Raw genomic sequence first — 10,729 nt, 5'->3', positions numbered from 1 at the left:
TGCAGCAAGAAATTATTTAGATGTTTTGTAAACTTCAAGGGGCGGCCTGTTGCTGCTGCAAAGAAAGCCAGTCGTGAGGGCGCGACTGTTGCAAAGCTGAAAATAATAGGGCCAACCTTGTTATCCTAAGGCAATCATACAGCCAGGATCTCTACAGCAAGAGTAGGACCTAAACGTTGAATCAATACAGCACAGGTCAATGCACAGTGTACACAGAAAATTACACTTAATTCAGGAGGCCTGTGTGGTTCTTCATGCAGCAGCACAGTGTACAGTAACGCTGCAAAAAAACACTGACTTTCAACGCAACAACGACAGACCAAATGTCGCAATTCCCCGTGAAGTGTCCAATACGGACGGACGTCCAGCAGCTTGGGACATCACACAAGGACACAAACGGAATTTTTGTTTGAGTTTTGGCAGGACATGATGCCATTTGGCAAGAATTGAGAAGAAAAAAACCACAAGGAAATATTGGCAGAATGGCAGCTTTCTAGTTTCGTCGAGACTTGGAATGTTGAATGAGCCACTGGAGGGTAATATCTGCAAACACAACAAAAAACAATACATATTTATCAGGGATAAGTAAAATTAAAACGAGGTTTCACGACAAAGCAAAAGCCGCCATTTGTAGCCCAGCCGCTGAAAAAATAAAACCCCAACGCACTTCGCCAATCGGCGTCTATCCCACCGTGAGCTCATGTGTGCGTCAGTGGTGATGAACGTGTGCTATTTAGCAAGCAAGAAAGAAAGACCAAGGGCCTGTAATTGGAAACAAAAATCGATGCCCTGCAAATCTCGCGCAATAAATCAGTGACGCGCTGACTGAAGGGGTGGGAAAAACAACTTATCAAAAGAGCAAATGAATCGATGGTGACATCACTCACCTATGTTGTCCTTCTCTTTGCAGGAAATGGAGTAGCAGCAGATCTCTCTATCCTGAATGGCACACAGATTCCTGCAAGCGAAGGCAGTCGAGTTAGTGTCATTACTTCTAAACCGAGGAGACTGGCGAAACGGGCATGACTAGGACAAAGCCCATAGTTTATTACTGTACAAGTTCCATATTTCAATCTTACATTTTATCAATCAGCTGTTTTTCATCCAGAGCATTTGGAAGGTCCTTCTTGTTTCCGAGAACCAGCACCTGTAACAGAAAACCCTTTTATGAACACGACTACTCCAAGGTAAAGGTAACCGCACCGAGCCTTCGGGAGACAAATGCAATTAGAATATCCTATACATTTACGCCTGTGAAGCAATCACCCAGAATGCGCCCGATCTTGTTACACCTTAGAAGCAGCCAAGCAGGATTGAGCTTGGATAGCGCTAGGATTGGCAACCACCGTGGCAGCTGTTGCATGATTTATGAGTTGTCTAAACGAAACTGAAACTAATTTTATTTTACCAGGTCAGGCCCATCAAGCTATATAGCTCTTTTTCAGAAGCGACCTGGCCACAAATTATAGCTCAACGAAGAGGCTTATCATGTGGAAATTTATAGCAGTCAAATACTCTAAATGCATAGAAGGAAAAATCGGACCTGGAGAAAAATGCACGCAACCACTAGGAGAAAGACAAAGACCAAATATACAGCATGCGTCAGGGTCAGCATCGCACACACGACCTGCTATATACCAGGCGAGGTAGTTAACATCTCACCACCATGGCATGCTCATTCTTACCGGGATGCCATGCAGCTGGGGTTTCTCCAGGAGATTGTTAAGCTCATTCCTTGAAGCTTCCACTTTATCAGGGTCCGCCGCATCCACCATGTACCTGTGGACGGCACGAGACAGACACCGCAGTGTCGGCACTCGCGAGCGTCGGCAGTAAATCCGCCGTCATAAACGTCAATGCCCGCAGATCAACCGGCGTAGATCATGTTGAAAGTCATGTTCGTGACGCGACTCGCATGTCTACCCAGTGCTATCCTCCGGCGCGTGCGCGCACACGCTGTCTCTCGTTTCGCAATGATGAAAACAAAACGAAAAATGTTAGAATATTGCATTTGTATTCACGTAAATAAATCTAAATGATGAAAAATGGATATTCGAGCTTTGATTTAAAATCTGGAACATGATCGCTTGGCAATATTAAGCTTCAAATGTATTATTCAAGGTTCATAGGTGTGGCTGATGAAACCTTTCTTACACCACACCCCCCGCATCTCTGTCCATCCCGCAATACATATGGGATACACCACGTATTCGATCTGCAGGTTGTGCGTGATGGGGGAAAAGTGTGGACGCCCACACCTCTTCCAACACGTCTGGCCAGCGCAGAAGAGTAGGTCAGAGATAAGTGTTGGGATACGCTCTCTCTTAGAGAGCTCCTTATGGAACAAGCAATTGTCTGGCATGCACCTTTAACCTTTGAGTACATTTTTAAATGAGTGTAAACCAGGTCTGTTGGATCTTACACGATGGCGTTTACTCCACGGCAATACCGCTCCCACATGCTCCGGAACCGGGGCTGTCCTCCAATGTCCCAAATCTGCACAAATTATAAACACTGTAATTGTCGCAGACGTGGTGGTGGTAACTGCTTTTACAGACACTTCATGCTTTACCAGACAATTACCATAATTGGTAAACACACAACATTATTAGTTCAGTGGTTATTGATAAGGAAATATAAAGTCGGTTCAATAACTAAACAGGGCAGAGCGGTGACGCAGTGCACTGTGAACCCGATGATCTGAGCTCTATTCCCCGTCAGTGTTAACATCAGTGAACTTTTTCTTTGGTTCTTTTGGTAAAGTCACGTAGAATGAGAATAAAATAAGACAATAAAATTCTCACGACGCTTCGGCCACAACACAAGTAACTTTGGCAAGTGATATATAAACCGGTCCAGGACCCCCCCCCCCCATCCTTCACCAACCGACACTGACCAGTGTGGTGAGGTATGGTCAAACAACCCCGATGACTAACATGGCGTGGACAGTAGTACAATGGGATGAATAAACCTACACAATGCAGCTCTGATGTAGTTATCAAGTCCACTGCCGGGAATACCATAAACAGTTGCAAAACTCATGTTGATGGATTAGCTTTGAAATGAAAGACTTCATTAAAACTTAGGCCAGTACTGTAGCATATTTGGCCCCGGCCCTGGTGCAAGAAATGAAATGGAGTCCTCTGACAAAATTTCCCCCATTTCTCTTAAATAATATTTACTTATATTCTTAGTTTTTTCGGTAAAGTCACGTTGAAGAGAAACAACAAAATAATAATAAAAAACCATCACTTTACCCTACATTGCTGGGATCACAAAAAAGATCTCCAAAATCTTGAATAAACACAAGATCCAGGTCCGTTTCAACACATTACATAAAATCCGTGATCTGGTTCCGTCTGTAAAAGATGTGATTCCGGACATACAATACCCTGGTGTCTACAAACTAAGTTGCCTCTGTGGTAGTAGTTACATTGGAGAAACCAAACGCCATGTCTCGGACCGCATTCGTGAACACAAAGCAGACCTTAAACACGGTAGGACCAACACCTCGGCCGTGGCAGATCATTGTTCTAATTCAGTAGGCTCACATGCCATTGACTTTTCCAAGACAGAGGTTCTTTGTAAACCATCTGGCTTCCATGAGAGATTCGTTCATGAGGCTATCCACATATACAAGCACAGAGACAATTTCAACCGAGAAGATGGATTCTATCTTAGCAATCATTGGAAAGATTTGATAAACCATTTCAGGTCTTAATTGATTGTTCACGCTTACAGTGGCTTTCAGACAGCATACATTATAAAAAATTTCGTCTCCCCCCTCCTCTTTTCAGAATATAGATGGACTAGTCCTAAATAAACTGCCAAATCGTTGCGCGTGGCACTAACGTTTTTTATAAATAAATAAATGCGCCGTTTAAAAAAAATAAATTTATGTGAACCAACACACCTGAAGACGACCGTTTGAGTTATGGTCGAAACGTCGTGAGAATTTTTTATTGTTTTATATATATTTTATTATTTTGTTGTTTCTCTTCAACGTGACTTTACCGAAAAAACTAAGAATATGAATTACTGCAGTCACGAAAGCTTTAAATCAAAATTTAATATTTACTTATTTAGACTGGAGGAATCTGACGAGCTATGAAGCTTTTTCCACACATGTCCAGCGTAACCTGACAGCTAGGCCCCTCCAAGACGTGGGCCTTGGTGCAGTTGCACCGCCTGTGCACACAATAGCACTGCCACTCAGGTTAGCATTGGCTCAGAATTTAAATGTGACCCCTCGAGTTAAACCGCACGAAAAAAGAAATGTAGTGGCACAAGCAATCGATGTACAAATAGAAAGTTAGTTCTCATTCGCTCAAGCTCTTATTTTAGTGGACATGGCCAAAATTCCCTGAATGAATCTATTCAACATAGCTGGTTTTGTTTACATGTTCAAGATCAGCCTTAGCTCTGGTTTAGTCTGTTGACTTCGAATTTATTTTACAAATGTTTAATCAGTCACCAGCTGGGAAACAAAAAGGGGGCAAAACAGCAGGACTGTGCTCATCAATTGGAACTAGAATGAGGCTAGTTTATGTAAAATGTGGTAAACATTAACAAGCAGACGGTTTCAGCCCGGTGAAGAATGACTGCGCAAAAACTCGCCACATTAAAATTTGGTGCTGCACTTGATTTGTCTAAATTCCAGCACTGAGATTTAAACTCTCGATTTGCCCTTCATGCCACAACCATTCCTCTCATGTGGCAGTGGAAGGGGCAAATGCTACCATCTCTAATGTGTGGGCCTGATGTGACGTGAAAGGATCCAGGGGTAGTTCTGTGAAATCTATTTCTGTGGCCTGCTCTCTTTATCTCGTGTAAAACCACCATTTGTGCTGCTCTGCAAGACATCCGAAGAAGGCATTCCTTTGTTTCAGGAGGTGACAACAGTGCACAATTGGGATAACAAAATATGGGGAAAGTACAGAAAAAAACCCAATATATTTATAATTTTCAAACGGAATATGTACCTTGATGGTTACATTGCCTTTTGATATTTTCCGCATGTTGAAGCCCACAGTTGGAATCATATCTTCGTTGAACTGGCCGGACTGCAAAACCAACAAAACCAACACAAACAAGCACTCATCTACGAATTATTTAAATCCCCTTTGAAAAGGAAAACCCTCGAGGGTTCAAGCGACATGTATTTTACACGGGAAACCTGGACTAACACAAAGAAACGGAGGCATGAAAAGATATGATAAACGTTCACCTGCTGCAATGTAACACATTAATCAGCACGGTTGGCTACGTACGGCGCGCAAGAAGCTCAACATACATCCGTGCGTACGATCATACATGTTAAACTAGCGGTAGCATTGTAAGGAGCGGAACACATTGCTACAAATGCGGCTTCGTATAAACTCCTACAAGCCTTCTGCGCTTATTATGGGTGCATTCTGGGAGATAAGGCGACTACCATGGCAGTGGTGGCCTCATCATGAATAACAAAATGACTCAATACACATTCGACAATAACGCACTGCCCTGAAAGGTAAAACAAATATGATGCTGACGTTTCGGGTAACGACCCCTTGAAGGGCAGGCAGGTGCTATTTACGGACTAACCGTGTTGAGATGAAGTGTTTAGGGGAGAAGTATATGGGGAGCGGTAGCGTACGGCCAACACTAGCGATAGCGATTATCTGAACCGGTCCTGGGCCTCCCCTAGGTCGACTCGGCCTCAAAGGAGTGCGTAAAAACATCGTCACTGGGGGGTGCCGTAGTGCCGGCCTTCACCGGGTGCTGCTCGCCAACAGCACTTGCCCCTACAGCTGTTGCAGGCTGCACGGGGGACCTTTGTCTTTGAAGGGTGTGGCGCCTAGCGAGGAGGGTGGCGCTTTGGCAGCACCGCAGATAAGCGGGATTTAAAAAAAACACACATTTTATCGGACAAAATGAGCCCGGGGGTGGTTGGGTGGGTCATTAATTTTTTTTTTGTATATAAACACACGGGCACGAGCGAGTGGTGGAAATGTCACGTTAGTGTGGCGAGGGCAAGTACATCCAATGCGGGCGAGTTGCGCAGTGGTGATCGCGCGCACGGGCAGCAGCAGCAGGTTTAAGATGCCGAAATGTCCCAGATTGTTGGGGCGTGTTAACGAGCCGACCTATCATCTCTCTCAGAGGCGGATAAATCGAGTACCGTCCTTTGCGACGTTTATTCCTTTTTTTGAAGGAAAGAAAGAAAAACAATTTCACCTCCACCCATTGTTTCGCTTTCCGCAAATACAAACGCCGGGACCGCATCGGCCGCGTTAAAACACAACAATAATAACGTCAAAGCGATACAACACAACAACAATAACGTAACCGCTGCAGTAATGTATTAACCACGCAGTTTTATGTCGAGACGCCTTTCAAAGCGGGCAAAAGTTGTCGCCACAACGCTACACAGTCGAACGATCGAAGCGATTCATTCTCAATTTTTTTTTAACGCGACAACCAAGGGCGAACGGTGATAACATTTTGTTTTAAAATAAATAAATGCGTGTTAGTTTATACGTGGGGCCTACCCAGGAGAGGGCTCGCCTCGCAGACGCGCACTGAGTGGGCAGCTTTACCGCAATAACGTTGACGAACGTCGTCTTTCCCGAATACTGGAGCCCCACCAGCGTGAGCTCCATCTCCTCCTTCCAGAAGAGGGCCTTAAACCAGTCCAGCAGTCTGTTGATGAGCGCCAACATCTTTCAACAGCTTCAATCCGCTCACCTCCTCCTCCTACTCCTGCCCACCCGCCCCCCGGCCCAAAGAACGCGATTTAGAGCCGCTTTTTGCGCTGTCCCCGGGCACACGGCTGATGTGGTGGTGGTGGTGCTGGGTCGGTCGTGGTTGCTTGTGATGCTGATGGTAGTGGTGAGATCTAAGAATCGCACGGTGCATTCCCCCACTGCAGATAAGGGCGTGTGGGCGTGTGGCCGCGTGGGTGCTGAGACCCCCCCTCTTACCCCTCCCCCGCTATGCTAATCACGTGTGCCGGTTCCAAACTCGCGTGTCCGTGACGTCACGCGTCGCAGCAATGACGCCGGGAGAGGGCAGACGGTGGTGGGGTGGTGGTGGGGGGTGGGGGGTGGCGGGATGGTGGTGGGGGGTGGTAGGGGGTGGGATGGTGGTGGGGGGTCGTGGGGGGTGGGATGGTGGTGGGGGGGGTGGGATGGTGGTGGGGGGTGGTGGGATGGTGGTGGGATGGTGGTGGGTGGGATGGTGGTGGGGGGTGGTGGGGAGTGGGATGGTGGTGGGGGGTGGTGGGGGGTGGTGGGGGGTGGGATGGTGGTGGGGGGTCGTGGGGGGTGGGATGGTGGTGGGGGGTCGTGGGGGGTGGGGGGTGGTGGGGGGTGGGATGGTGGTGGGGGGTCGTGGGGGTGGGGGTGGTGGGGGGTGGGATGGTGGTGGGGGGTCGTGGGGGGTGGCTGTAAACGATGGGACGATTCGATTTGTCGATGTCGCAGGGTTGGTCCAGATGTCTTGCGACCCTCATTTAATTCTCTAAAACAGTTTCTTTTGTATAGTAAGGTTGATTTAAAACAGAGATGAATATACTAATGGGGAGGGGGAAATGTTAGGGGTCAATTAATTGGCGGTCACAAGACATCTGAACCGCCCTGTATATATTTGACCATACATGCGTCGTGCATCCACCAGTGTTGTGTGTGCATGTCAGACTCGATCATTTACGACGTATGGAATTTTATATACAGTACTGCATATATTTTTGGTGGAATCAATGTCTCTGGCCATGATGACATGTTGATCGTGTTTATTTGTTTTATTCCAAATCACGTTCACCAACTGACCTGACCCATCTTGCGATACAGTATATCACAAGGCTTGCCACTTTGTAACTTGCTGACTGGCCCATACTGCGCATCTGTGAAAAAGAGCTCCTTCACGCATCGGATTCTTCCAGTCTAAGTCAAGATTCTGATTCGGAGAAGTGCGCCAATGGTCCAGTGTAGCAAGCGGCTGATGTGATATTTTTTGCGTGGGTTTCTCAAACCATCTTCAATTGTGCCATTGTGTGTCCGCGTACACGTGCAATACGTATATTTGTTATCAGTCACCGGTCGAATGGTTTTCCAAAGTAATTTTGTTGAACAGAAGTATTGGTTAAAAATAAAACATAAGTTCAGATGTTATTCGCCACTGATGTTAATCGTGAGTAATTTTTTTCAGGTCGCTGGGTTTATACTTGTTATCCTCACTGCTGCAGACTGAATCTTAATAACTTCGTTTGGTTAACGTTCAAGCGGTCGCACTGCGAAAGAGGTCCTACAGCGCCCTCTAGGGGTAACCAGGCATACGAATGCTGTGAAAGTGGCATTGTCTTTGTGCTGTTCGCTTTTCGGCGTCCTCTGGTCTCACACTGTTTGAGGCTAGGCTCTAAAGAAAGCTGTCTCTGGTGTGGACTAATCAAAGACAATGCCATTTTTTGTTTGCATGTTCACCACAGGTATATTTGGTTAATGCAGACGTGATTTTTTGCGAAAGGTTTCTGTTTGGTGTTTTAACATATTAACAGAACTGTTTTATGGCCAGAAAGGGTAAAACCTATTATTATATTTTGATACTGGCAAGGGAGGTCCCATGATTAAACAAGGCTGTCGTTAGCGAGCGCCTGTGTCAGTGTTCTTCATAGCAAGGCCCGTGGGCCACTGAAGGCCCCTGGTGGCCTTTAATGTGGCCCTGAACGTGCGGCCCCTGACAATACACAAAGAGTGAAAACACCCCCCATCATCATCATCATCGTGCTGCTGTCACACCCAACAATGGTTTCAAATGTGTGGCAGCCCTCACACTGATGATGTCTTATCGGCGAAAGTCCCCCCCCCCCTCTAAAAATGAGTGAAGAACGCTGGCCTACATGAAGGCCAACACGACACACGAGGGTGTGGCTACTGGCCAGAACCACGCCCCAGCCGCCTTTGTCTCCCACGGTGCCATTGTTTAAGGCTGAGTCGACCTCGGGGAGGTCCAGAACCGGTTCAGGTATTCGTCACTGATATTGAGCACGAGCCGGGAGTAGAATGCGGGTCGCTGGGTTCGTAGCTCAGTGTGCTAACCACTGCGCCACCTCTCCCCAACAAGGCAATATTTACATAGTCATCCATAAGCAAATAACAATTCACCTCCCGATGATTCGATGACATTTCCACGGCTAAATTAAATTATTGACTGTATTGTCGTATTTATGAATTCATAGAAAGGTATATTAACAATATAAATTACACGTCCGTTTCAAAAATTGATTGAATATATTCTATGTATGTGTACGTGTAATAGCCCGTTTGTCAATCCACTGCTGGATGAGGGCCTGGCAACGCTGTGCAAAGTAGTGAGGCTTATTTGGCCATACTTCACCACGCTGGTCAGTCCGGGCTTGTGAAGATCGGGAGGGACTATACCTACAACCCGGTTTGTCAATGCAATGATGGTCAGGGGCTAGATGTCAATGTCGAGGTCTGCTCGCCACGAGAGGGCTTCAGGAGAGCGAGAGTTCGTGGAGTTCTGCTATTCCTCCTCCGTTGAAGGAGCGCAGACCACACTGGGTTACGATACGATCCTCGGTTTGAGTTACATGGCCACAGTCGCACTCACTGCGGTGACTTGTATCTTTAATGTTCCACTCGACGAAGAAGAGCAGTTGCCTGTTGATGTTCCGACGTCTTCGAGGAATGTCAAATCCAGAGGGGGTGGGGGGGGGGGCGTGATGTTTGGCTCTCGGATGAGGCGTTTATCCTGGACGTCTGCGTGTGCTCCACTCTGTTCGCCAGCGACCTTCCGGATCAGGGTGAGATCATAGCTAGGATGGTGGCACAAGGGGGATCGGCGATGCACCTTGTGCAAGCAGTGAGGCCTATATTTGACCATACTTCACCACGCTGGTCAGTGCGAGTTGGCGAAGGATGAGGGTGAAGGGGGGGGGGGTACAGATAGAAGCGTAGAGTTTGCTGCACAGGCCACAACGACTACAGGACCCGGCTCGTGTGCTGGGTGATCACGGGAGATGCATGCATCATTCGCACAATAACCGACGCGTATCGATGAATCATCATCATCACCACAATCGCCGCCTAATCTCTCCGATTGGTACTTTACACGGCGTGAAACTATTCGCGTTTTCCACGAATTATAAGACGCTTCGGATTATTGCAAGACGCACCCACAAACCTGTGGTTCCGCGTCACAATCCTGTGGTCGGCGTTACACACACACACACTTTGCTTTAAAATAGGGGAATAGAGTGCGTCTTATAATACAGAGAATACGGTAGTAATTTTTTTTCGTTTGAACTCCTTGCATATTGTTACATCTCGGAGGTGATAACTAACGCCTCTGACACAGTGACTGTGAACCCTTGGCACCACCCAGCCTCCTTCACTCGATGATTGATGCGCGCTCGGTATAAGTGCTGCTGTGCACTCGTTTTTTTCTCTCATTATTATCAGCTAATCTTAATTTGAAGCTTTCGTGACTGCAGGAATCTATACTTTTTAGTTATTTCGGTAAAGTCACGTAGGTAGAAAAATAAAATAATTATCAGCCAACTTAACAAATTTCCTAATTGTAGTGCGCGATGAAGCATACTTTCATCAGTTCGATCCCGGGCACGTTTCTTCCCTCCCATCGCCACCCCTGCCCCCATCCACTTTAACCAATCAGCACTGACCATGGTGGTGAAGTATGGGTAAACGACAATCTCTTTTACCGGCAGGGC

General features: G+C 46.7%; 1 protein-coding gene across 2 annotated transcripts; it reads right to left on the bottom strand.

The window, feature by feature from the left end:
• Positions 1-255: 255 nt before the first annotated feature.
• LOC116947454 (ADP-ribosylation factor-like protein 8B-A) lies at positions 256-6,903 on the bottom strand. 2 transcript variants are annotated; one of them, XM_032963212.2, is made up of 7 exons: positions 6,579-6,903; positions 4,983-5,063; positions 2,423-2,496; positions 1,686-1,779; positions 1,080-1,147; positions 888-958; positions 256-543 (listed from the first exon to the last, which is right to left on the bottom strand). In XM_032963212.2, the coding sequence occupies exons 1-7, from the start codon at positions 6,699-6,701 to the stop codon at positions 494-496; spliced, it is 561 nt and encodes a 186-aa protein (XP_032819103.1). In that variant the 5' UTR covers positions 6,702-6,903; the 3' UTR covers positions 256-493. The 2 variants fall into 2 exon arrangements, with proteins under 2 accessions (XP_032819103.1, XP_032819102.1); XM_032963211.2 differs by having other exon boundaries at positions 6,531-6,839.
• Positions 6,904-10,729: the final 3,826 nt, after the last annotated feature.

This window comes from Petromyzon marinus, chromosome 30 (genome assembly GCF_048934315.1).
Source record: "Petromyzon marinus isolate PM22_M1 ecotype Great Lakes invasive population chromosome 30, UKy_Petmar_22M1.pri1.0, whole genome shotgun sequence".
Lineage (NCBI taxonomy): Eukaryota > Metazoa > Chordata > Hyperoartia > Petromyzontiformes > Petromyzontidae > Petromyzon > Petromyzon marinus.
This window is presented reverse-complemented; position numbering and strand designations above follow the sequence as displayed.

What these genes read in the sequence shown, in the direction of transcription:
- LOC116947454 (XM_032963211.2), bottom strand. Translation starts at nt 6,701, where the DNA reads ATGTTGGCGCTCATCAACAGACTGCTGGACTGGTTTAAGGCCCTCTTC. An exon ending in CGTGGAGTAAACGCCATCGT is followed by an intron (nt 1,780 to 2,422) that starts GTAAGATCCAAC and finishes TGCCGTCCACAG; the next exon opens with GTACATGGTGGATGCGGCGG. An exon ending in CCCAGCTGCATGGCATCCCG is followed by an intron (nt 1,148 to 1,685) that starts GTAAGAATGAGC and finishes TTTCTGTTACAG; the next exon opens with GTGCTGGTTCTCGGAAACAA.